The sequence below is a fragment of the Cydia amplana genome, chromosome 16 (assembly GCF_948474715.1).
Source record: "Cydia amplana chromosome 16, ilCydAmpl1.1, whole genome shotgun sequence".
Taxonomy (NCBI): Eukaryota; Metazoa; Arthropoda; class Insecta; order Lepidoptera; family Tortricidae; genus Cydia; species Cydia amplana.
Genome location: NC_086084.1, coordinates 12,053,235 through 12,079,939, shown reverse-complemented (window position 1 = coordinate 12,079,939; position 26,705 = coordinate 12,053,235). Strand labels below are relative to the sequence as shown.

The 26,705-nt window shown below is 44.7% G+C and overlaps 2 protein-coding genes across 2 annotated transcripts; both read right to left on the bottom strand.

Moving 5' to 3' along the window:
• Positions 1-281: 281 nt before the first annotated feature.
• On the bottom strand, positions 282-23,843 carry LOC134655112 (protein FAM91A1). The gene is made up of 21 exons (XM_063510574.1): positions 23,386-23,843; positions 23,052-23,136; positions 21,808-21,915; positions 18,999-19,100; positions 18,157-18,338; positions 17,558-17,658; positions 16,749-16,926; positions 9,731-9,864; positions 9,519-9,618; positions 8,774-8,881; positions 7,991-8,077; positions 7,495-7,673; positions 5,647-5,813; positions 5,333-5,508; positions 4,379-4,448; positions 4,128-4,271; positions 3,610-3,801; positions 2,434-2,789; positions 1,259-1,362; positions 839-908; positions 282-563 (listed from the first exon to the last, which is right to left on the bottom strand). The coding sequence occupies exons 1-21, from the start codon at positions 23,455-23,457 to the stop codon at positions 453-455; spliced, it is 2,826 nt and encodes a 941-aa protein (XP_063366644.1). The 5' UTR covers positions 23,458-23,843; the 3' UTR covers positions 282-452.
• A 590-nt stretch (positions 23,844-24,433) lies between these two features.
• On the bottom strand, positions 24,434-26,467 carry LOC134655020 (ATP-dependent (S)-NAD(P)H-hydrate dehydratase-like). Its single transcript, XM_063510480.1, has 2 exons — positions 26,084-26,467; positions 24,434-25,194 (listed from the first exon to the last, which is right to left on the bottom strand). The coding sequence occupies exons 1-2, from the start codon at positions 26,336-26,338 to the stop codon at positions 24,463-24,465; spliced, it is 987 nt and encodes a 328-aa protein (XP_063366550.1). The 5' UTR covers positions 26,339-26,467; the 3' UTR covers positions 24,434-24,462.
• Positions 26,468-26,705: the final 238 nt, after the last annotated feature.

Here is a 26,705-nt window from a genome sequence, read left to right as displayed (position 1 = left end):
GCATGTCACGGATGACGATAAAAGTGCAACCGTCATATCCTTACGTGACTTTCGTGGATATCACATTACTAAGCATATTGATGTGAGTTTACGACAGCTAACATCATTCTTAGCAGATACGTCAACAAGATACCCGCTTATTCATAAAACCTTTACAAACCTCAATTAGTTAATTTATGTTTTATCCCTTTCTTACACATTGTGACTTGTGTCAGAATGACAGATTCAGTAAAAAAATTAATTGAGCCTTGTAGCGCTCATGAATAACGCCAATAATGTCTGCCAATGGTTAGCTACTTATGTTGCTCTTAATACAATAAACAGTCGAAATATTCATTTGCACTGTAAACGGACATCGAATACGCAACCTAAACTGAATATACCAATATACGACGGTCTCTTTCGCACAGCGGCGTAGTTACGGAGAATAGGCAAGTGTGAGCGAGAAGGCGTCATTTCCCGCTCCACTCGCTGATGCGGCCGTTTTCAAACGCCAGATTTTTTCTAGGCAAGGGGACCAGGGTACCTCGCTTCACTATGCCCATGTCTTCTCCGGGGTAGTACTGGAAATTTATAAATTATCACTACATAGTATAAAACAAAGTCACTTCCCGCTGTCTGTCTGTCCCTATGTATGCTTAGATCTTTAAAACTACGCATCGGATTTTGATGCAGTTTTTTTAATATAATGATTCAAAAGGAAGGTTTATGTATAATTTGTTAACCCGTGCGAAGCCGGGGCGGGTCGCTAGTTTGTAATAAACAATGAATGCATTGATAAAAGCAGAAAATAAATTGTACCGAGTTAATTGGAGGTCCAGAAGGAAAAGCAACTTACTTGGCATTGTGACACAAATTTTAATACATCCGAGCATAGGAACTCATTGTCTTCCTTAATTTTGTCCAATCTAAAAATAACAAAACAAATAATTAATTACAGGAGAACAATAACATTTTCTAACAACAAAATGTAGCCATCAGGTATATCGGATCGGCCAAGGTGTTCATAATATCTGGACACGCACTCTAACGCCCTGACAATAGAGGCGTGTTCAGATATTTGTGAGCGCCTTAGCAGCTCCGATATATCTGATGGCGACTGTACCAAATAAGTAGTGTGTGTGTGCGTGTCGGTTAACGGTATATGAAGCTCCTCGTTACGAAGTGAAATATGTCGAGCAATATTCGAATTGAAAATCATGAGTTTACCATATGTAATGTGTCCGTGAGTCACGGACGATTTGTACGTAATACTTACAATTCTGGTTCCGCTATCCGGTCCGCTAAACAGTTACAAATCTTCTCACACAGCACCTCGTCGAACAATGGAATGCCAAATTGGAGATCAAGTATAGTCCATTTCTGAAAACAAGAAAACAAGCAAAATTGTAAATGAAAATATTTATTGGTAAATGATATCTTTTTAATAGAATTCTACTTTAAAATGTAGACATACTTGGTAATAAAAGAAAAGCTATAAATTATCTGGTATGATTTAAGTGTTGGAGAGAACTATCAGACAAAATAACATCAGTAAATATAAAATTAACATGACCACAAAGAGAGAAGTTTTGTAATCCAAAACCGCACATACAAACATACTTTAACAGAACTCGCACAATACACACGGCATGGCACATGTAAAGCTTTGGTTTCCTCCGATAGCGGTGCCGTCATATAGCGGCCGTCTCCATACAAATACTACGACATCCATATTTAGCCGTATTATTTAGTATGGAGACGGCCGCTATATGATGGCACCGCTATCCTAGGAAAACCGATCTTTATACACACATTTCAGAGGCACTTGCGCAGGTTATAAAACAGCCCTATACCTTGAGCATGTACCAGCAAAGCAAGCCGCGCAAGTTGCCCGCGCTTTTACGTGCTCTAACTACATTGCCCCGTGTGCAAGCATAATAGGCTAGATGACAAATTTTCATTTATGGTATCAATCAATCAGGTTTAGGATCAAAAGTCTATATGGGACCCATTGCATTAAAGCAATACAAAAGTCAGAAATGATAGTCAAAGTCCGACCGTCGTACTTCAGTAGCGAAACGCCCCGAACAAAACGTTATATGAACGTGACGTCAAGGTCACTGAGATCGCATCTTGAAGTATGAACAAAACAAGAAAATTGCATTTTTGTCGGTGAAATATTGCGTTTATGTATGTATAGTTGCTATACAATCTTTTTTTGGATAAAATGTGAGGAATCGAATGGTATCCTTACTTATTTCATTTTGGAAAGTTAACAAAAAACTTTAAATTTGAAACTTTTAGGTGCTGTATTTTTGTATTATTTTCATATATATTTTTTTAATAACCACAATATTGTGATAAATTGCTCATTTGCTATCTATTTTACTAGATGTTGTTATAAAATTCAACATGTGTCATCATCCCTCAAAAAGCTTAAAGCTATCATACCTCTGGTTTACACGTCTCATCGTCAGTATGCGCCGTATCAACTCCGCTATCGCCCTCCGTCATCTCCGTCAACTTGTCGCTCAGCTGCGTGAACATCGATATCGACTCCTCGGCCGGGCTCAACAACTCATTCAACTGTTTCCCTTTCTCAAAGTTAAAATCCGCGCTCGAGCAACGAGGGATATCTGAGATAGAGTCCTTGCTTCGCCATTCTGTGGGTTTGTCCTTCAAGTCTTCCGTGCTGGTGGAGGAGGAATGTATGGGGACCAGGTCGTCGCTGGACGGGAGGGACTCCTTGCTTCGTGTGGTGTCGCCGACCGCGAGGCTGTCGAGCTCTTCTCGGAGTAGCTGGCCACCTGTAGAATGACACCAAGATAGTTTATGACATTATAATAATAAATTGTTACACAAGTGCACAGACTAAGTAATAGTATTATCATACAGAACGGACACGCACCGCCCCGCCCCGATTCGGATTACCTCGCCCGCGACTGGCCGCGACATGAATATGTGCACGCCAGAAGTCCGTCAGATACACAATGACGCGTGTACAGACGTGCCGCGCACACATATAAACGCAAATCATTTTTGATGTACGGCGTGTCCGCCCTGTGACAAGAGGCAAAGTAGTAGTGTTTATATTCTGATCTGTAAAACTGTGGTGTCCGTGGACGGGGTGACCGCGAAGTGCGACTCGATCGGCGACTGCAGCCGCTTGTCGCCCGACTGGTCGACGATAGAACAACTTACCTTCCACCGTAGTGAAGCCATTCGCCGGCGAGCTAGCCTTGCTGTCCGTGGACGGCGTGACCGCGAAGTGCGACTCGATCGGCGACTGCAGCCGCTTGTCGTCCGACTTGTCGCCCGACTGGTCGACGATAGTACAACCTACCTTCCACCGTAGTGAAGCCATTCGCCGGCGAGCTAGCCTTGCTGTCCGTGGACGGCGTGACCGCGAAGTGCGACTCGATCGGCGACTGCAGCCGCTTGTCGTCCGACTTGTCGCCCGACTGGTCGACGATAGTACAACCTACCTTCCACCGTAGTGAAGCCATTCGCCGGCGAGCTAGCCTTGCTGTCCGTGGACGGCGTGACCGCGAAGTGCGACTCGATCGGCGACTGCAGCCGCTTGTCGTCCGACTTGTCGCCCGACTGGTCGACGATAGAACAACCTACCTTCCACCGTAGTGAAGCCATTCGCCGGCGAGCTAGCCTTGCTGTCCGTGGACGGGGTGACCGCGAAGTGCGACTCGATCGGCGACTGCAGCCGCTTGTCGTCCGACTTGTCGCCCGACTCGGTCGACGATATCGACACTTCGCTTACGGGTTTCGCTATGCCGCACACATCTTTCATTTTGCGCGGCGCAACTGAAATATCAAGAGGTTCAAGTATATATATATGGGACGTTAAATGAACTACAAAAGAAAAGAAACGGTAACATAGTGGCACCAGTGACCGACAAGAACCAGCATCAACAGAAAAAAAGGGTAGGAACCTGACTTCTTAATGTGGCAACACTGTGCAGTAGCCGTATTGGGAGATCGGTTTCCTACCCCTATTTTCTTAGATAAAAAATAGAAGTGTCGTTTACTAGTTCCTGTCGGTCACTGTCGTCTGTCGGTTTTTAGGTTATAGTTTCTAAAAATAAGAGGGTTTTGGATTTTAACATAATAGTTACGGTTTTTTAATTTACCGAGTTGCACGGTAGGGGGCGGTCGTGCGCCCAAATCAGGAACTCCTATGTCAGCTAGTGTCACGTAACCGACAGAGCGAGACAGCCGCAGCCGGGATGCTAGCCGTCTCAGTCCAGCATGCCGCGTCCATAAAGTACTGGTCTCTGTCGACGAACAATTGTTTACTAAGTAATATACGCAAGCTAGAAACCAATAGACGGCTCTTAGCATCTGTAAGGCTGCAAAAAAATTAAATAAAATGTTAGTTTACCAGGAGACTTGTCGGCTTCAGGAGGGAACACGACATGTTTTAGCTTCGCCGGTTGTCGAACTCCAACAGCCTGCAACAAGGCAGACACGTAGAATTATAAAAATAGGTATAAGGGCTCATTTAGACGATGCGAGAACTCGCATGCGAGTTTTATTACATTGCGGGTTTTGGTCGGTCGGTCGAATTGGACGTAAACAATAGTCCGCAATGTAACTAAAATCGCATACGAGTTCGCGCGCCATCTAAATCGGCCCTAAGTTTGAATATCTCGCACAACGTGTACCTATTTAAAGTCGTGACAAAGTGCAAGGTTTTTTTGTATCATTCCATTTTAAACAAATATAAATTTTATGTCTCCGAGTAAAGGCGCCGGGCGAGCGGTCGGTGTCGTCTAGCGCCGACTATTTACTATCAGCATCAGCAGCCACAGTTGTCTGTTACCTGCAGCAGCACGGGCCCCCGGCGCAGCGCCTGGTTGGCGGCGCGCAGCGCGGCGGCGGCGGGCAGCGCGCCCGGCGCCGCGCCCGCGCCGTCCAGCGCCGCCTCCGCGCCCCACCACGCCACCAGCAGCCGCGAGGACTCGAGCAGCCCAGCAGCAGTTCTCTCTGTTACCTGCAGCAGCACGGGCCCCCGGCGCAGCGCCTGGTTGGCGGCGCGCAGCGCGGCGGCGGCGGGCAGCGCGCCCGGCGCCGCGCCCGCGCCGTCCAGCGCCGCCTCCGCGCCCCACCACGCCACCAGCAGCCGCGAGGACTCGAGCAGCCCAGCAGCAGTTCTCTCTGTTACCTGCAGCAGCACGGGCCCCCGGCGCAGCGCCTGGTTGGCGGCGCGCAGCGCGGCGGCGGCGGGCAGCGCGCCCGGCGCCGCGCCCGCGCCGTCCAGCGCCGCCTCCGCGCCCCACCACGCCACCAGCAGCCGCGAGGACTCGAGCAGCCCAGCAGCAGTTCTCTCTGTTACCTGCAGCAGCACGGGCCCCCGGCGCAGCGCCTGGTTGGCGGCGCGCAGCGCGGCGGCGGCGGGCAGCGCGCCCGGCGCCGCGCCCGCGCCGTCCAGCGCCGCCTCCGCGCCCCACCACGCCACCAGCAGCCGCGAGAACCCCAGCAGCAGCCGCGGCACGCTGCGGACCACCGTGCCTGCACGGAACACAAATGCCTCATCATTATCCATGTCTTCGGCTCGTGCGGACGAACAACTTTGACTCGATCAATTAAAGTTCAAATTAAATGAACAAACTTTGCGACCCGGCCAACCTGACACATACTGCGTCCTACCTTTCTTCAGTAGCAGCGTGGGCGGCCCGTAGCCGGCAACGTGGTACAGGTACAGCCTCATCCAGGGCGTGGAGGCCTCGGGCGGGGCCGGGCCCACGTGGGGTAGCGCGCCTGCCGCCAGCCCGGCGCGGGCTTCGCGGCACAAAGGCGCCGTCGATACCGCTAGCCTAGATACGACACGACTTTTAAAATAAATAATATAGAAAAAAACCGACTTCTCTAACTACTAGCCTAACCCACTTAACGGTGCTTATACTTTATTTGGTAATATGTATACATTTTATGGTAATCATAGTGGTTGATTTAGTTTAGGTATCATAGTGGTTTTCCGGGTCAAGGTCCGAGTCCGAGTACGGGTCCGAGTTCGGAGTCCGGGGCCCAATCCAAGTCAAAATCGAAATTGAAAATCACAAAACGTGTACTATGCGTCGTTGAGGAGTTCTGTTCTGATCATCATCAGCAGTTCCACTTCATCAAATGCCACAGTTTTTAATGTAAATGCTTGATTTTCTGATGAAAATATATAAAATTCTATACGGATGCCTTTAAGATTTGAGAAGTTCCCTCGATTCCTCATGGATACCATGTTCAGGACTTGAGATTGACATAAATGTGCCTAAAAACCTAACTTGCTTAACAAACATAACGAAAAGGACAAATCGCCAAATGCGAGCTATGCGTCGTTGAAGAGTTCCGTTATGATCCTCATCAACAGTTCCACTTCATCAAATGCGACAGTTTTCAATGAAAATGCTCGATTTTCTGATGGAAATACAAAAATCTCTATACGCATGCCTTTAAGATTGGAGGAGTTCCCTCGATTCCTCGTGGATCCCATCATCAGAACTCGAGCTTGACAAAATTGTGGCTTAAAAACTTAACTTGCTTAACAAACATAACGAAGAGGACAAATCGCCAAACGTGAACTATGCGTCGTTGAAGAGTTCTGTTCTGATCATCATCAGCAGTTCCACTTCATCAAATGTCACTTTTTTTATGTATATGCTTGATTTGTTGATGAAAATACAAAAATCTCTATACGCATGCCTTTAAGATTTGAGGAGTTCCCTCGATTCCTCATGGATCCCATCATCAGCACTCGAGCTTGACAAAAATGTAGCTTAAAAACTTAACTTGCTTAACAAACATAACGAAGAGGACAAATCGTCAGACGTGTGCTATGCATCGTTGAAGAGTTCCGTTCTGATCATCATCAGCAGTTCCACTTCATCAAATGTCACTTTTTTGAATGTATATGCTTGATTTGTTGATAAAAATACAAAAATCACTATATGTGTGCCTTTAAGATTTGAGGAGTTCCCTCGATTCCTCATGGATCCCATCATCAGAACTGGGTTTTGACAAAAACGGGACCAATCTGTATGCATATACATACAATCAAAAAAATAATTTTCAAAATCGGTCCAGTAATGACGGAGATATGGAGTAACAAACATAAAAAAAAAAAAAAAAAACATACAACCGAATTGATAACCTCCTCCTTTTAGATTTGGAAGTCGGTTAACAAACCCGTTAACTATGGATCACTAAAAAATAGTTGATTATCTTCCGTTACGTTTTGACAAGTATGTAACGATAGATTATATGATTCTACTAGTTCAAAGTATTATTTTTGTTGACTCGGTGAAAAAGTATTGTATACAATAGTGATATAATCGAGCTTTTCAATCTCGTACCTCACTTAGGCAACTCAGCAAGCTTCGTTGCCTAAACACAGTACTCGACTGAAAAGCTCTCTATTATATCACGATTGTATCAAATACTACCTATTGTATTTTTTTCCTGCGATCGTCACTCCCGCCTCCCTAGTAAAGTACCTGCACCGACCTGTACTTGTGCTGCAGCAGGCGCGAGCGCTGCGGCGCGGGCAGCGCGTGCAGCGCCTCGCAGCGCAGCAGGTCGAGCGGGCGCATGCGCGGCCGCAGCGTGCGCAGCGTGCGCCGCAGGCACGCCGCCGCCGCCAGGTAGCGCGCCGCCTCGCCTTCGATTTCGGGGTCCCCTGCCACCTGGGCCATTTCAATAGTTAGCGACTCTAGCGCTGCGAATCGACGCAACGTTAGCGCAACAGCGCTGCGACGCAATTTTCCATAGCGCTCACGAGACGCTGACGCTCAAATGACTCTAGTGTGTGGTGGCCCTTAAGGTTTTAAGTTATTTGTCACGCTATAACATATGGAATTAATGAAGTTTTCACCTCAGCAGCTCGAACAAGGGTACTTTGCTACTTAAAAACAGTGAGCAAAATCGCATTTTGCATCGCCGTTACACCTCCACGAGATAATACAATGTATAATTCAACGAGGTGACGAAAGTAATCACTTACCTTATCTAATTCCATAAGTAAACTATCCAGACTTTCATCGCAAATCTTGCCAACTTCGAATAACGTAACAGCATGAGTTTTGAGATCCTAAAACAAACACACATATTATTTATTTAACTTTACATACTCAGATGATATTGGTATCGTTCCTCAAGATAATTTAAGGGCCTTACTAAGTGCGCTTGTACGCTACCGTGGGGGTCATCCATTAATTACGTCACACGTTTAGGGGGAGGGAGGGGGTCAAGAAAATGTGAGATGTTGTGACATGGGGGAGGGGGGAGTCACAAACATTGTGATGTCACTTTAACTTCATCAGTAACCGAAAATTAATTTATATTTTTTTATTCGCTGTACAGTTAAATAATGAGATTTTGGATGTAACTTTCGTTGTGTTATAGAATTACTAATATTTATATATCAAAAATATTGTTTTATTAAAAAAATAATGCCGAGTTAATATTGTCGATTTCGTTGAAAACAAAATTGCCTAAAATGTGACCAAGTGTGACAAGGAGGGGGGGGAGGGGTAAAAAACCCTAGAAATTCGTGTGACGTAATTAATGGATGATCCTTTGGCTATACACGACAACGGTTACCAACAGTTAAAAACCTTCATGCTTAGCCAAAGGAGTTATTATTGCGCAATGCAGTAAAATAGTCGGGGCGGTTAAAGAAATGATCGAGACGTTTTGTAATGAAAAAAATATTTTTTTTAATGTAAGGACCAATTGTAAAGTCCCTTTTTCCATTGAACGGCACTTTTATATTATAATGGTGTACCGGTGAGAGGTTCCCCATCATGAGGTAGGCGGCTAGAGTAGAGTCGAACAGCAGCGCCACCCTCTTGCCGCCACTGTTGCTGGAGTTGTCGTTCATGTCTTGACAGCTCTGTAAATTAAAATGGTTTATAATAAAACAGAAATAAGTAGGTATTTCTAGATTATGATAATTCTAATTGATTTTAAAAACCCTAATGTCTCTCGCTCACGGCGCATGAACTCGTAGCTTGTTGTGGCACGGACAAGTGCCAACAGTATGCTTAAGATGCGATAGTTACTCACGTGTGCTTTACAACCTGCATGACACTGGCGCGGGAAATTTTCGCAAGCAACATGTGCATGCTATCTTTACTATCCTGCGTCTTGACTTCCTCCAGTTACGCATAACATGCGGGTTACTTACGCAGGTTGCTCGCGCTGGCACATGCCCGGCGGCTCCGAGTCCAGCGACTTGCATGCTCCTATAAGATACCGTTGTCTACAATGCATATACGCCGTATGCAAGAGCCATTACAAAAGTTATAGTTATTGGCAAGGTGCGAAGTCGGTAGAGGGGGACGTTGCGCTGATCGTCACAAACACAGGTAATCTTATGGAATGTCCGACATTAGTACTAGCGGCAGCCGCTTGAACTAATTTTACTCCACAAAATTTAACGTAGAAAGTTCGATAAAATGAGGGCAGCACCAGTCGTGCACCTAGCGAATAGCAGTGCCATATGGTATTTTTAGCTTCTTTGCTTGTACCTGTTTGGACGTGGACGGTTCTTTCATAAGTACGGGCTCCATTTGTAATACCTCCTCTTCCATGTTGGCGTTGAATGTTAGCGGCGATATTTGACTGTACCTGAAAAAATATCTATGATTTATACGGCCTGGTATTTTAAAAGTAATCCTAGTGGTGCGTCAAGCTAAACTAGACTTAGCTGCTTTGTCAATAAGGTCTACAGTGGACTCACTGTGGGTGTAGAGGCTGTGTGAGCGCTGTATGCCAGGACGCGTGCGGGTTGGGGACCCGCGGGGGTTGCAGGTGCTGTGCGAACCCTAGTCGGCAGTACAGGGACACGGCCTGCTTAACTAGGCCGCATTCAACCTAAAAAAGATAACATTGTAGTATCTTTTTGTTTAAAATATGGAACGATAAATGGAAAATTAGCTCAAGTAACACCTGTAATACTGTCTGCACTTTAGTGTATTCGTCTATACTCTATAGATACGGAGAACTTGTTCAGTAACGTAAAGTTTCGAAGTAAAACTGGACATTTTGGTATCGCAATAATATTGACTACAGCCAGCTCAGCGACCGTAACCTTAGTATGTTCGTCTATAGACACGAATACCTTGTATAGTAGCGTCGCGAAATAGTCTGTGGCTTCTTGGCGAACCCGTTATAAAGTAGACCTTATATTAAGTCAATAAGGTTTATATTTGTACCTGTAACACCGCCGCCAACTCAGCGACCGAGTATGTTCGTCAATGGAGACGAAAACCTTGTATAATAACGTCTCGAAATCATCTCCAGCGACGCGTTTCATGACGAACCATTTTAAGGGCTTATATTAAAGTAGACTTTATGTCAAGGCAATAAAGTTTATATAAAAATTTTACCTTCCAATAAAATTATTATTATGTTTCCTTCCACGTCTGAGATCTTCATTGATCTTCATTGAGAGCGTAACGCCTCCGGTGACCGATAGATGCCGCTAGCGTCTATGTAGTCGCTCCGCCGCCTCGCCGTGACGTAGTTCCGCTTCCCTTTCCTGCAAACAGACGCCCGCCCCCCGCCACTCGCCGCCGCTATGTCATTGTTGAGGAGAAGTACCGTCGGTATAAAAGTAGCCTAGTAGCCTGCCAGGAAGGCATTACTCAGATCTCAGACGTGGAAGGAAACATAATAATAATTTTATTGGAAGGTAAAATTTTTATATTATGTGTTCCGTTCCACGTCTGAGATCTTCATTGAGACCTGTTTATTATCTCCTGGTGGCGAGTCAGCGGGCGCGCAAGCGTTAGGGCTACACCTACTGTCATATAACTCAGAGAAAGAATAAATATATACGCCTTATTGCAACCCATGAAATCACAATAACTCGTTATAATGATGCATTACAGGAAATTGAGAATTTAAACTGTAATCCCAGGTTCGAATCTGACGTTAAACTGGTTTGAGAGATTTCTCATTCGAAATCGCATCCGATCCGCAGAATCTCGGCGATAGGATCGTCTAAAGAAAGAGTCATGTTCCCAATTAACTTAAGCCAAAATATCGCTAAGTAATTGGATAGTTTTCCAGCTAATTTAGTGATTAAGTACATCATGGATCGAAAGCAATCGTAGGCGAGGCCGGATTGGATGAGACTACTGTGTCTGAAGGAAATAAGCGCAGTGTCCCCTAACATTTTGTGTAATTCTCACAAGTTGACGTACCCAGACTACCTACTGGGTCTATACTTTATTCCGAAGCTTCTAAGAGAGTCCAGTCGGTGAGACACGTTATCTGGTTTAGAACCGAATTTCGGACACAAAATAATAGCGTCAAAGTTATCTGTGTAATTGCCTGGGCTACAGTGTAGTAGGGTAAGGTCATTGACCCTGCGGCCTGATGCTAACAGTAAAGGTGTGGCAGCTCTTCTATATAGGTACGTTGTAGGATTATTCAAGTTAGGGCAAGTAATTTGAATAAGATTTCTCGCGTCCCAAGCTGGTGGTTTGGGAGGCGCTGGTCTCGCTATTAATGACGATGGAAGAAGACATAGTGTCCGATAGTGGTTCACATACAGCACTTGTTACAGGCTTCTGAACAAGTATCATTCTGAAAGCTAACATGGAGAATAGAAATAGATGTCTGAGATAGCTCGCTACTTCACTGGGTATTAGAGGTACCTGGCAGTCGATCTCATTTTTGATGCACCATGAAGATCATTTCTACATTGTGGGTGTACAGCGACCTCGACAAGGGGACGATCTAGGGAATGCTCCCCGGTACTGGTTTTCTAGACAACCAGTACCGGAACCGGAAATACCCGGTTATCGCCGGCTCGGTGTTGGAGCGTCCTATCTGACAGGAGCTACGCCTCGATTCTTAAGGTCGTTGACTCGTAAGGGATGGTGGTCTGACGTTGTGTTCACTAGGACCGCCAGTAAATTGCAAGCTTACCACAGCTGCGAGAAAGCTCTCCTCATCACGCCGTCACAGTAAACAGACTAGCCTGGGAGGTGGAGATATCCATACCATATACTAAGACATACCGTGGTACAGTGCGAGGGCTCTCGAAAGCGGAGAGGCCGACCAACAAGGTGCCTATCAGGCGAAGATAGTCTCGGCGGCTTCTCGGCGCAGCTGCCAGTCGGGGGACGCAGTGACTTTTTGATAAACCGTCGCCTTTGGGGGTTATACCGACCTGGTAAGTAGCAAGGAACCAGCGCGAACTATAGACGATCTACTGGCATCAGCAGTTTTTTCGACAACCGTAGTAACGGTTGTATGTTTGTAGTACACTCCTGTCGTCAGCGCTGCAGGTGCGGCCCGTTAACGATTACTCTCCACTTGAAGGGCCTCACTTGGTACATTGTCTACCATTATTAACGGACTACAGGTATAAGGTGAGGACTACGACGGTGCAATCTCCATAAACTAACGTTTGCGAATTTGAGACTGAACAGGAGGCATCGAGTATAGTTTCTGTGAGAAACTCGGCAGCAAGGCAGGTCTGTATGTTGAGAAAACGAAAAACCTTCAGTCAAACTTGTACAGGAGCATGGTAGCATGCTTTTAAGGAAATCGCACTGATGAAATCAAGTCTAAAATCGATTTTGGCGCTTTGCTGAACAAAACTGTTTCGATAAAGTCGAAGACAGACAGATGGAAACTGCTGGAGTCCTCCTGGCCCCTTTCTCTTGGCACCGGAAACACAAGCTCGTTCAGGCGCAGCGGGTTTATTTGTCCCATTTTGTTTATTAGGGGCTTGGCGAACGAGTTCGTCTTTGTAAGACGGAACTTGAGCTGGAGAGCGCGGGCAAGCAGAGATATAATTATGTGAACACTGCAAACCTTTTAAATGCCTTCAACCTCGGTTTTGAGCGGAGCACACGGGACCTTGTCTGCCGTCGCCTTGGCGACGGAGGAATCCTTAACCGAAAGCAAGAGTTTAGCGGTCTGCTCGTGCTGTTGCACCATAGCTATAGGCGCCTGCGTACCTCAATGGGGCCATGTGGACAGGGAAAACTGGTACCTTTGTACACGTGGCGCCGGACGGCAGCGGCGTGGCGCCCGGCCGGCGTCGGCTTGGCGGGCTGCATCGACACGGCCGCTGGCGATACCATTGGGAACGGCAACAGGTAAGTTTTCTTACGAACAGAACATGGGTGCCATTGCAAAGGACGACAGCGTCGTACTTGCAGCATCGACGTAATTGCCGGCGCTATCATGGCAACCGCCGCCGCTCGGAAGGTGCCGGTGCGTGAGGTGGGCGGCGCCATCGTGGCGGCAGCCACCGCCAGCTCGGGAGGCGCCGGCGCGTGACGCGAGAGGCGCCATCGTGGCGGCAGCCACCGCCAGCTCGGGTGGCGCCGGCGCGTGACGCGAGGCGCCATCGTGGCGGCAGCCACCGACAGCTCGGGTGGCGCCATCGTGGCGGCAGCCACCAACAGCTCGGGAGGCGCCGGCGCGTGACGCGAGAAGCGCCATCGTGGCGGCAGCCACCGCCAGCTCAGGAGGCGCCGGCGCGTGACGCGAGAGGCGCCATCGTGGCGGCAGCCACCGACATCTCGGGAGGCGCCAGCGCGTGACGCGAGAAGCGCCATCGTGGCGGCAGAGGCGCCGGCGCGTGACGCGAGAGGCGCCATCGTGGCGGCAGCCACCAACAGCTCGTGAGGCACCGGCGCGTGACGCGAGAAGCGCCATCGTGGCGGCAGCCACCGCCAGCTCAGGAGGCGCCGGCGCGTGACGCGAGAGGCGCCATCGTGGCGGCAGCCACCGCCAGCTCGGGTGGCGCCGGCGCGTGACGCGAGGCGCCATCGTGGCGGCAGCCACCGACAGCTCGGGTGGCGCCATCGTGGCGGCAGCCACCAACAGCTCGGGAGGCGCCGGCGCGTGACGTGAGAAGCGCCATCGTGGCGGCAGCCACCGCCAGCTCGGGTGGCGCCGGCGCGCGACGTGAGAGGCGCCATCGTGGCGGCAGCCACCGACAGCTTGGGAGGCGCCGGCGCGTGACGCGAGAGGCGCCATCGTGGCGGCAGCCACCGCCAGCTCGGGTGGCGCCGGCGTGTGACGCGAGAGGCGCCATCGTGGCGGCAGCCACCGACAGCTTGGGAGGCGCCGGCGCGTGACGCGAGAAGCGCCATCGTGGCGGCAGCCACCTCCAGCTCGGGAGGCGCCGGCGCGGGACGCGAGAGGCGCCATCGTGGCGGCAGCCACCGACATCTCGGGAGGCGCCAGCGCGTGACGCGAGAAGCGCCATCGTGGCGGCAGAGGCGCCGGCGCGTGACGCGAGAGGCGCCATCGTGGCGGCAGCCACCAACAGCTTGGGAGGCGCCGGCGCGTGACGCGAGAAGCGCCATCGTGGCGGCAGCCACCGCCAGCTCGGGAGGCGCCGGCGCGTGACGCGAGAGGCGCCATCGTGGCGGCAGCCACCGACAGCTTGGGAGGCGCCGGCGCGTGACGCGAGAAGCGCCATCGTGGCGGCAGCCACCGCCAGCTCGGGAGGCGCCGGCGCGTGATGCGAGAGGTGCCATCGTGGCGGCCAGCTCGAGAGGCGCCGGTGCGCGAGGCGGGCGGCACCCTTGTGGCGGCCCGACACCGGCTCGCAGGTGCATGAGGCGAGAGGCGCCATCGTGGCGGCCGGCTCGGGTGGCACCGGAGCGTGAGGTGGGCGGCGCCATCGTGGCGGCCGCCACTGGCTCAGGGGGCGCTGGTGAGGCGAGAGGCGCCATCGTGGCGGCCAGCTCGAGAGGCGCCGACGCGTGAGGCGGGTGCTGCCATCGTGGCGGCCCGCCACTGTTTCACTGGCAGCGCCACCGTAGCGTCTTTCGCCGGCACAGGGGGGGAGGCGTGCGCGTGGCGACTGGCGCCACCATGGTGGCGTAGTTGCACGCAACATCACGGCGACACTGTTGCCCGACGCCTTGATAGATGGCAACCGGCGCGGCGAACGGCCCCGCCGCTGTACTCGTAGTGTTTCCACAGAGTGGCTTCCACGTAACTTACCTCCTTCCACTTTGAGCAGTCGAGATCCAGTAGCGTACTCCCCGTGGTCCGGTCCGCCTTCACCTTGGCGCCAGGACGGGACCGAGAGGTCCGCGATCCACCCGCGCCGCGACCGCAGCAACAGGAGCGGGCGCGTGACGTCTCTCGGAGTCCCGCGGACCGGAAGCGCCTGCGCCGCGACACTTCGGGCGCCGGCCCGCAGCGTTTCGGAGTCACCTCGGACGACAAGAGAAAGTCGACGGCGCCGACGCGGCGAACGACACGAACTGTCGCGTCGGAAACTAACAACACGAGGTAATACTCCCGGGCTCCGAGCACGGGCACCGACCTCGGCCGACACCTGCGGTAATCAGACGAGAACCGGGGCTTTAGCGTCCAAGTAGGCATTCGCAATGCGCTTCCGAACGCCAAATACAGCTAGAATATCATTAAACTGCCTTACCAGATGGTTTGAGACAATCCAAACCTATCCTATTGCAGCGCGGCCCCGGCACCCCACCGCGCCGGGCCGGCACCGCTCCCCGCGGCAGGCACGATGACGCACGTTCCTCTCCGATGCGGAGCGACTTACGTTACCACGCGTTGTAACAAACGCTTGAAACCACTTGTTGACGCACTTCCTACTTCACTCTCGAAAATGCGAGTTAACGGTAACGATTTTAGCAGCATGGCATGTAAAAGATAATTTAGCAAGAAAAAAGTGGGTAGAATCGAAAAGCACCGTTGGAAGATCGATCCCGAGACCGCCAAAAGACTAGTAGTGGCGATCTCTGGCTATATCTCGCTATTTAATCGAACAAACTTTGGATCGGAAATTTCTAAAGCGCCATGCTGCAAAAATGTTCGCAAAAAAATTTGCGGACCATCGGTCAGGACGGTCGACGAAACAATGACATAGCGGCGGCGAGTGGCGGGGGGCGGGCGTCTGTTTGCAGGAAAGGGAAGCGGAACTACGTCACGGCGAGGCGGCGGAGCGACTACATAGACGCTAGCGGCATCTATCGGTCACCGGAGGCGTTACGCTCTCAATGAAGATCAATGAAGATCTCAGACGTGGAACGGAACACATAATATACGTACCTGTAACACCGCCGCCAGCTCTGTGACCGTAGTGTGTTCGTCAATGGAGACGAAGACCTTGTATAATACGTCTCGAAGTAGTCTCCAGCGACGCGGTTCATGACGAACCATTTTAAGGGCTTAAATTAAAGTAGATTATATTTATGTCGAGGCAATAAAGTTTATATTTGTACCTGTAACACCGCCGCCAGCTCTGCGACCGTAGTGTGTTCGTCAATGGAGACGAAGACCTTGTATAATACGTCTCGAAGTAGTCTCCAGCGACGCGGTTCATGACGAACCATTTTAAGGGCTTAAATTAAAGTAGATTATATTTATGTCGAGGCAATAAAGTTTATATTTGTACCTGTAACACCGCCGCCAGCTCTGCGACCGTAGTGTGTTCGTCAATGGAGACGAAGACCTTGTATAATACGTCTCGAAGTAGTCTCCAGCGACGCGGTTCATGACGAACCATTTTAAGGGCTTAAATTAAAGTAGATTATATTTATGTCGAGGCAATAAAGTTTATATTTGTACCTGTAACACCGCCGCCAGCTCTGCGACCGTAGTGTGTTCGTCAATGGAGACGAAGACCTTGTATAATACGTCTCGAAGTAGTCTCCAGCGACGCGGTTCATGACGAACCATTTTAAGGGCTTAAATTAAAGTAGATTATATTTATGTCGAGGCAATAAAGTTTATATTTGTACCTGTAACACCGCCGCCAGCTCAGCCACCGTAGTATGTTCGTCAATGGAGACGAAGACCTTGTACAATAACGTCTCGAAGTAGTCTCCAGCGACGCGGTTCATGACGAACCCCTTCAACGGCGGGACGGACACGCGGTCTTCGGCCGTGATCGGCACGTCCAGGTATATTAGCCCGCGCCTAAAAACATTACAAGAAATTTAGTTATTTTTGCAACAAAAAAGCAAAGTTGGTTTTTGCTGGTAATGGTAACAGGTCCAGAGCAATCGAAAGATTGTTCTATCCTGTGTATCCAGGATGGATATTTAAATTATTTAAATATATTTAGGTAATAGAGCTGATGACACATGTTGAATTTTATAACAAAATCTAATAAAATAGGTGGCAAATGAGCAATTTATCACAATAATGTGGATATTAAAATAATATATGGAAATAAAAAAATAAAAGTAAATAAGTAAGGATACCATTCGAATCCTTACATTTTATCCAAAAAAATATTGTAAGTATACATAAACGCAATATTTCACCGACAAAAATGCAAATATCTTGTTTTGTCCATACTTCAAGATGGGCTCTATGTGACAGTGACGTCACGTTCACATATCAATTTGTTAGGAGCGTTTCGCGCGTGAAGTACGACTGTCGGACTTTGACTATCATTTCTGACGTTTGTATTGCTTTTAATGCAGTGGGTCCCATATAGACATTTGATCCCAAAAACAAACCTGATCGATTGATATATACCATTAATAATAAAAATTTGTCATGTAGCCTATTATGTACTGATAAGTGATAACCATATTGTTACCTGTACAAGGTCTTAACGATGTTGTAGTCGAGCGTGCCGGCAGTCTGCGAGCCGCGGTCGATCAGCATGTCGATCAGCTCCCGTTCCTGGTCGCTGAGCGGCTACCGACATACGGATTAGTTGGCACACCAGTCGGTTAATACAAGCGGTTACCGTGGCCTTTACGTAGGCCATTAAATAGTAACAAAAAATTAAGCATTAACAAAAACAGGTTTCAATAGGGAGTATTACTGCAATGTTTTGCCGCCAGTGCAGCACTAGCGCCTTAACTAAACCATATAGTAAACTATACATACTGTACCTTAAACTGTTTTTTGACAAGTTTTCACAGACAATCAAATTTGACATATTGATACATGAAGGCGGTTTGTTTACAAAGGGCCTACCAGGAAACGTGAAATCGAAACTCAGCTATCTGCCTCTTTATCGCTCGAATATGCAAGAGTGATAGATAACAAAATTTCGATTCTTTCGTTTGCGGTAGACCCTTAGATCGTAACTGATTGTGGGAGTTACGCCCCCTACGCAGAGTTTCGCGTAATATTCCCTATTTATCAACACTCAGAAATACCAACTCGACTAATATTACCAGCGCTTACCTTGACATCGGCTTCTAACACATAGCCAAGCTCGATCCGCCACCACGGCTGCATGGGTATGTTGAGTGGTACCCGGGGCAGTAACGCCCGGATGGCTTTAGAGCGCCCGCGACGCCCCAGCGAGCGGGACTTGGCTACCAGCTCGAGGTATTCGTTGCGGCCTATACCCAACAAGCGAAGACCTGAAAACAGTTATGATGGTACAGTAACCTGCTATATGTTACTCTTCGAAGGTCGCAATATGTGACACGCTCTTATGGCTCTACAAATAAAATCGTGTCAGATATTTTTGCGGCCTTCGTTGTGTGACATATTATTCCAGGTGACTGTACATTTCAACTTGCAGTAATATAATATCAAATTAATGATATTGGCCAAATTCATTTTATACGACGAAACATACAACAAAAGTAGCATGTACATAAGAAAATACTTATTGTTGGTGGTGGCCCACCAGGAAGCTCTTACAACTCTTGAATTATTAAACTTGATACTAAATTAAATATTATATTTCAATCGTGCAATGACAATTATTTCCCAAAATATTATTTAAAAAGCTTGCCAATAACAATAAGGATTCCATTTCACCTAAAATATTCATACAATGAAAATCAACTATTAAATTTGTATTGTTTCAAATTTTACAAACGTGAATTTGTAGAGATTTTAGGTATAGAAATGGTAGAGGCATGTAGTCACTGGCCGTTTTGTGCGCGAGGAAATTGGCGAAATTGCCTCGCGCGTATGCTCGCTCGGTGTGGACCCGGCTATTGAATAAAACGTAATGGACAAAAAATCATGTATTCGAAATGTTATTAAAGTATGTCATGATAATGTCTTACAATCGGCGGCCGTGAAGTTGGGCATGGTGTCGTAGCTCTTCTCCAGCTCGATCAGCAGCGCCACCACCTCCACGTAGTATATGAACGGGGTTATCCGCAGACCTGAAACATGACAACAAATACACTAGGTGACATTTTATGCTAAGTGCCTCTTTTTTGATCAACTGTTGTAAGTCGTACTGTCATTACACTAATTATACACTTTATTATTTACACTGTAAAATTAGTTTAGTAGACCAAGTTCGGATTGGCCAGCCGCATTAGGGCTCACACTAGACAACATCCATGATATTTATTTAGGGTCGCCGTCATCGAAAACGATGAGGACTATATATATAAAATTAGTTTAACACTTTGAACGCCATGCCTTTTATATACAACTTGTCATCATAAACCTTAACAGAATGCATGAAAGTCTATCATGTTACACCGTAACCGTGCGCACCTATGGACGTCTTTGGCAGTCAAAGGGTTAAAGCTCAATTATTGTTGGTTGGCTGGCAAGGTAATACTACCATGCAATAAAAAAAATACGGTTAATTTTGTATTTGTTCATTCATGTTAAGTCTTAACACATTCACTACCAGACAAAAAACGGCGCACTACCCCAGAAACCGGTCGTCTATAGCTGCGTATAAAACAACCCGCCCAGCGGGTGGTCCGGCATCTGAGCAAAGTTCACGAGCGCCCACCAGGTGGGTTCCTGGTAGTGAATGTGTTAAGGAAAATAATCTATATATAAATGCGCAATTCCTTGTTACAATCTAATAATATCTATGTCATTCTTTTCCATTATTGTAATAATATATAATTTTAAACAACTTGCGTTAACAGTTCATGTCCATGAATTTTATTAGACTTAATTAGTACAATAGATACATCCTCATTCATTATACTATGCTACACAGACATATACCGAAAAAATTACAATACAATAAAATACAATACAAATATTCTTTATTGCTCACCAACATGACAAAGAACATGATATCCCACCAAAAACATTTTCATGTAAAATGTTGCCAAGACGAAACCATAAGGCTCGCACTGACAAAAAGTTATCAGATATCTTGTAGAGCCAAGCTTCTAACTCTACAGGCCCTACCTTCACAGACTCTACACCTTAGTCAAAATATGTGGCTTGACCGCTTCGTCACATGAGCGTAAGGTGAAATATGTATTTTCTATTCATTATTTTTTATTATAAAATAGTTCTTGTAATAATGAAACGGCCAAGCCACATATTTTGACTAAGGTGTAGAGTCTGTGAAGGTAGGGCCTGTAGAGTTAGAAGCTTGGCTCAACAAGATATCTGATAACTTTTTGTCAGTGCGAGCCTTATGGTTTCGTCTTGGCAACATTTTACATGAAAATGTTTTTGGTGGGATTTCACATCTTTTTGTAAGTTGCTTATGACAATCTTCTGATTTAAAGGGTTGCGGGTGATTTACTATTAAAAATCCTGAAATACGTACTTGGGGGGCATCTTTTATATACAATCTGCTTTTTACTGATTCCCCATACAAACTTCAACCCCCTTTTTCCCCTAACGCCTTTTTCCACCCCTTTTCACCTTTTCTTTTGGGGTTGAAACTATTTTATATCCTTTCCCATAACAATAACTATCTTTATACCAAATTTCAACGAAATCGGTTCCGCGGTTATCGATTTCCCATACAAAATTCCACCCCCCTTTTCACCCCCTTAGGGGCTAATAATTTCAAGTTTTTGAATTGTTTTGTTGTTTGTGGACTAATACTATCTCACATACCAAATTTCAGCTTCCTAGGACTTCAGGAAGTACCCTAGAGGTTTTGATGATCAACAGTGAGTGAATGAGTCAGTGACGAAATCGGAGTTTTTTAGACATTAATAAAATCCAAAGTATAAGAGCTATGCAATTGAAATTTTTTATGCTTAATAAGTCCACTATTGACATCATATCCCGAGAGTTTTGTTTATCTGGTATAATCCAAACCCAAGTTAAGAGGGTTCAAAAAAACGACGAAGCGCTTCGAGAAAAGGTAGGTAGTGCCCTTGCGCTTCGCTTTGCTCGTCTTGGCGGGGGCACTACCGTGCCCCTAGATACAAATTAAACTATGACTTAATACTTTGTAATTTGACTATTTAATTTGTAATTCCTTGTAATTTTTGTTTAGGTTGTAGTAAAAATGAAATTTTACACCGTAGTGAAAATTTTAATGTCATTTTCAGTTGTTTAATCGTTTATTGCAGTTTTTTTCTGTAGCTAATATACAGCTAGCACCAATGATAATCCATATAAAGAAACTAAATTTTCTTTAACTCTAGTGTGTGATGAAAATACAGATTTAACAAAAGAATTGCCAGTGCAATAAAATCTTATCATATTAGTAAATGTAACAAACTTCAAAAAGATTAACAACAAAGTACAGTCAGCACCAGAAGTTGCTAAGCGGGCGAGGTGTTCAAAATTATCTTGACGCGCTCTGCTCATACCCAGCAGTTACCATTTTTGAGGGGCTGATTTAAATTGGGTTCTTGCTTTTTTGGACATATCGACCGCGGTACCCCTTTTGGTTTGATACCTCTTTTTTATCGTGTTGACGATCGAATTCACGCAGTCGGTGGCGTAAAAGTCAAATGTCAATTAATGGTAGCCGTACTTGTCCTATCATGTACAGTCAGCAGCAATAGTTGCTAAGCGGGCGAGGTGTTCAAAATAATCTTGACGCGACTTTATTGTTAAGAGAATAAGAACGTGACAAGGTAATTTTGAACACCCCGCCCGCTTAGCAACTTTTGCTGCTGACTGTAACATAGACTTTACCTTTCACAATCATATCGGCCAGATGGTAGGGGTACAGCATGAGCCTCTGAATGCTGCTATGCACAAGAGTCTCGTAATATTTCCTCTCATCTTTCTGGACTGTCCGCACTGCAACATAACAACACAATTGTTCAAGACTTCATTAACAGAACTGTAAATAAATAAAAAAATGGTAAGTTCATAGACAAAGACTAGTCTGACCTATAGTTCGTTTTTTTAGCATTAGAAAGAACTTGAAAGAAGGTAAGCGATCTTGACATGTCTATTAATTGAAAAATGCTTTTTAAAAATCAGTAATTATTACTTATGAAAGCAGAAGAATATAAATGATCATATTAGATTCATAATTGTTACATATTTGCCGTAACTTATTTTTAAAATGTGTTTTTCAATTAAAAGACACATCAAGATTGTTTACCTTATTTCTAATGCTAAAAAAAACGAACTATAGTGGGTAGTGACCCTGTGAGGCTGATGGTCCTGGGTTCAAATTCCAGTAAGTGCATTTATTTGTGTCATGAGCACAGATATTTGTTCCTGAGTCATGGATGTTTTCTATGTATTTAAGTATTTGTATATTACATATATCATTGTCTGAGTACCCACAACACAAGCCTTCTGGAGCTTACTGTGGGACTTAGTCAATTTGTGTAAGAATCAGGGATGTTGCGGATGCAGATTTTTTGACATCCGCGGATGCGGATGCGGATGTCAAGATTAGGTACTTAGAAAACGTCAAATATTACATTTTTAGTATTCTTTTATTTAAAAAAAACGAAACGTTTAGTATTTGAGCAAGAATATAGGTGCATTATATTTAATAAACAGTAACTACGCCGACTTTTCTGGATCTAGACGATTTCGTTATAGGTAATGACGTAATTACCTAGCACTTACGCCGCCGCTAAGACGTTCCTGTACCAACTTGTTCGACATCCGCATCCGCATAAGCTCCGCATCGATTTTATGCGGATGCAGATGCGGATGTTGAAAATAATGCGGATGTTCCGCGTTTGCGGATGCGGATGTTCGCAACATCCCTGGTAAGAATGTCCCTATAATATTGATTTATATTTACATATTCAATATGACTAAGAAAAAAGTGACCCCAATTATTTAATCTAGTAACTGTTGAACAACATTTTTGTAGGGATAATCACAAACATTAGGCACACTTCTTAGTAGAAAATAAAAACAATAATATTCATAATAAAAAACTAGACCTTATTAATAATAAAACTTACCCAGACTTCCCCTATACCGGAGTTGATTTTTAATACTGAATTCAAATATATATCTCTCATACTCCTTGCTGGAATCCCCTAACAGCTGAAATAAATATTTAGACATACTTCTGATTCAAAATGTTAATTCCAATAAGAATCTCACTACAATACAAATAGCAAACATTCCAAGTTTTACATGGATATCAATGTTTTGTTTACTTTTGTAGTAGTCTGATGATGACCATAATTATGACATAATGTCCTGGGCTATTAAGTATCAAGTATACAAGGTTTAATTACTTTAATAAGCTCAGATTACACAAACTTATCAAACCATATCATATCAGTTTACCTTTTTAACGTTTGCTGGCAGCTTAGCCCATTGTATTTTCTTCCTAATACATTCCTCTATGTCGTCCTCCATGTTAGTGGAGCTACCTCGCCCTTATCGCCACTACATTGAATTATATTATTTTGTTAATTGAATGTCCTTGAGTAAATTCTACCAGATATTATGATTTGATAAAGGAAAACTAAATTTGCTATAATGTTCCGATTGCGCGATGGCGAAGAAACAACGTTCAAAATGTTTTACACCCGTATAAAAATAATTAAGTTATCACATGAATTTGAGGTTTGTACAACATTATTGGAATATGATGGTCATTATGAATGATTCACTTAACTACACAACAAAAACTTTGCTGATTTTGTAATGTAATAAATGAAACTGATAACACTAACAAATATTTTTGGTTTTACATTTTTGAAGAGTATGTTTATGAACGTCGCTTGTTTATGTCAAAATTGACACTTTAATAGATGTTGCCATATTAATAAACTAAACCTAAATCGATTATTGCAGTCATGTCCGATTCTATAACGATTTTCTTTTGCATATTTATTTCTTCATATGTCTTTCGTCATATATATTTTTTCTAGTTATCACTGTTATCACTCGACTGCACACAAGCCAATAGGAGGTTTGTTATTTATCCGTCCCTAACAGTTTAATACACAATGTTTCCTCCTTACTACATAACAGCTGAGCCAATTTTGATAAAAGATAAGATGTCATGTCATTTGATTCACCTTTATTACGCGAGTGTCACAGAGTATAATGTAAAAAAAATCTTCCAACTCTTTTAAGTCCATTTTGTTACTATGATTCTTCTCAAAAAATACCCATACACCTACTAATGAGTTACAGACTGATTAAAAATTTAAATGAATATTTGCAAATAACTTAAAGGCCGTCTAAGCTATCTCCACTTCTTTCTTTACAAAGTCATTGCAGAATTAACCTGGACCGCCTCTTAACAGGGTTTAGCTAATTGAAATGATAAATTTATGGCAAATTAAAAAAACTGTAATTTGTATATGATTTACAAGACTTGCAGGAGTATAGGTACATAACATTATTATAAATTTACAAAAATAAAGCATCAAACGACGCATGAATCTGGTTAATCATATCTGAAGCAGTCATACTACGTCCATAAATGCTAAATGCTTTATAATTACATATTCTTGTAAACCTAGCAGATAGAAAAGCAGCCACACTTTGAGCAAGTTGAACAGACTTTTCGTTATCACAAAGATCATATTTCAAAGCCCATGTGTAAAAAGTACCCAAAGCTCCAGAAAGTATATCACCTTGCCCACCGGCTCTTCGACCAGATCCTCCTTTTGACAAAGTCCAATCGAAAGACGCAATACTGGAGTAGTAGTGATCTTCACCTCCTTTATGCAAAACGCTAACATTATCTCCCCAGAAAGTATACCAAGTGCTATTGCTGGAAATAGCAGTAATAAATCTCTTTGCTTCATGATTATTGGGGGTTAGGATAGCTCCTGGTAAGGGATATCCCTTAATAATACTCAAATTATTTGAAACTGCGTACAGGCCATCAGCATCAATAATCAATGGCTTCTCTAACACCTTGCAGGCATCTATGATGTCATAAGTCAATTTCATTGTGTTTTCTTCCCTTCCTAATCCTGGCCCGATTATGATTATATCCATTTTATTTAACAATGTAACAATTTTTGGTAGGTTATTGGAGCTTAAATAAGGATAAACTATAAGATCTGGGCTATAAGACTTTATAACTGGTGCTGCATTTTCAGTAGTGATAACATAAACTAAATCAGCGCCAACCTGAAACGATAAATAATGACATACAGAAGATTCAGAAGACACATTTTACTATAAAATAGATGCTTTCCATGAAGGAGCCAACAAAGAGTCAAAGACTAACCACGTCACCGTCACTATATAGCCACAAATCAAAGAAAATTGTTTCCCTTTGATTGATTTTTATCTTTTATATTTTGATTTTCTTTTACTGTACGCTAAGAATATAGAGTTAACCCCTTACTTCATGTCATAAATAAAAAGTATTTGTTTAAAAATGAACTTTAATAGTTGCTATATAGGGCTGCGCATGCGGTAAAGGGTTAAGTAGATACCTAAGTTTAAGTTACCTATCAACTACCTAGCTTGCATATACATAAAGGAGCCTCGTCTGCCAACAAACCACTCTGTGGTTTGGCAGAAGAATATATGTAATTAGTTGTAAGCAAGATCTCTGAATAAACTTTTTTTTTATGCGCTGGCTTTACATATTTGTATAAACAGTTTTCAAGACAAGCCAGCGCTGGCTGCCAGCACTGGCGGGAACAGAACGCTTGTCTATTCCCGCCACTCCCGCCAGTGCTGGCTTGTCTGAGGTCTGGCACCAGTGTTACTGGCTTCGCCTAAACCTAACTTAAATTCCTACAGGGACTGGTCGCATTAGGGAGTGTGTCGCTATGGTCTAAATCGAACACTTAAACTTGATTTAACAGAGGCTTCTGTGCTGCCCTCTATAGTCGTACACGCTCCCTTGTGCATCGTACAATTTGTTTAAGGAATAAAATAAAAAATATACTGAATACTGATCCATTTAAAATTAATTAATAATATCCTCTTACATGCTTTGATTTTTAAAAGGCTTATGCTGAGATTAAAAAAAGGATAATATAAATTTTTAATCAAAAAGTGTCACCTTCAAGGATGAGATGGCTGAAAAATATGGTGCACCAGTGTACTCGGTAGATCCACCTACGACACATATTTTACCAGCGTCACCTTTACTTTTGCCTTCAAATTCAGGAACAATAATTTTACCGAGGCTTAAAAGCCTTTCCTCGTTTAAATTATCGATAGTTGAACATTCTTCGACTATTGACGAATTAACCATTTTAGTTAATAATACGAAATACAATCCAATTACAGTGAAACTTTTTAGAATTGAATTCATATTCGAAACAAAACTTATTTCTCACTAATAAACAAAATAAAGTAACAAATGGGTGTTGATATGTTGATTGAAATAGAATGTCCACGAATAACACGTCCCTAAAGAAAATAATTGCTCACACAAATAAATATGACCTTGTGGTCTTCGGTAAGTTTGAGATCTTGGAAATACCAGTACAAAAAATGTTTACTTTCGAGATACGAATTCATGTTTTGTTACAGATGAATCGATTTCAACTCGATTCGTTCGATTAACTTTTAATTTGTACATGGTAATACTATCGAAATTGTTAACCAATGGTAGCCAAGTATATCACAAAGAGTTTATGAGAAAATTTTACCCGACCAATCACTTAAGAGAAGACGAA

Coding starts and splice junctions, on each gene's coding strand:
- LOC134655112 (XM_063510574.1), bottom strand. CDS start 23,457: ATGGAGGACGACATAGAGGAATGTATTAGGAAGAAAATACAATGGGCT. Junction 4,449..5,332: donor GGGGGCCCGTGCTGCTGCAG/GTAACAGAGAGA, acceptor GCCTTGTTGCAG/GCTGTTGGAGTTCGACAACC. Junction 3,802..4,127: donor GCCCCCTACCGTGCAACTCG/GTAAATTAAAAA, acceptor TTGATATTTCAG/TTGCGCCGCGCAAAATGAAA.
- LOC134655020 (XM_063510480.1), bottom strand. CDS start 26,338: ATGAATTCAATTCTAAAAAGTTTCACTGTAATTGGATTGTATTTCGTA. Junction 25,195..26,083: donor CAGCCATCTCATCCTTGAAG/GTGACACTTTTT, acceptor TTATCGTTTCAG/GTTGGCGCTGATTTAGTTTA.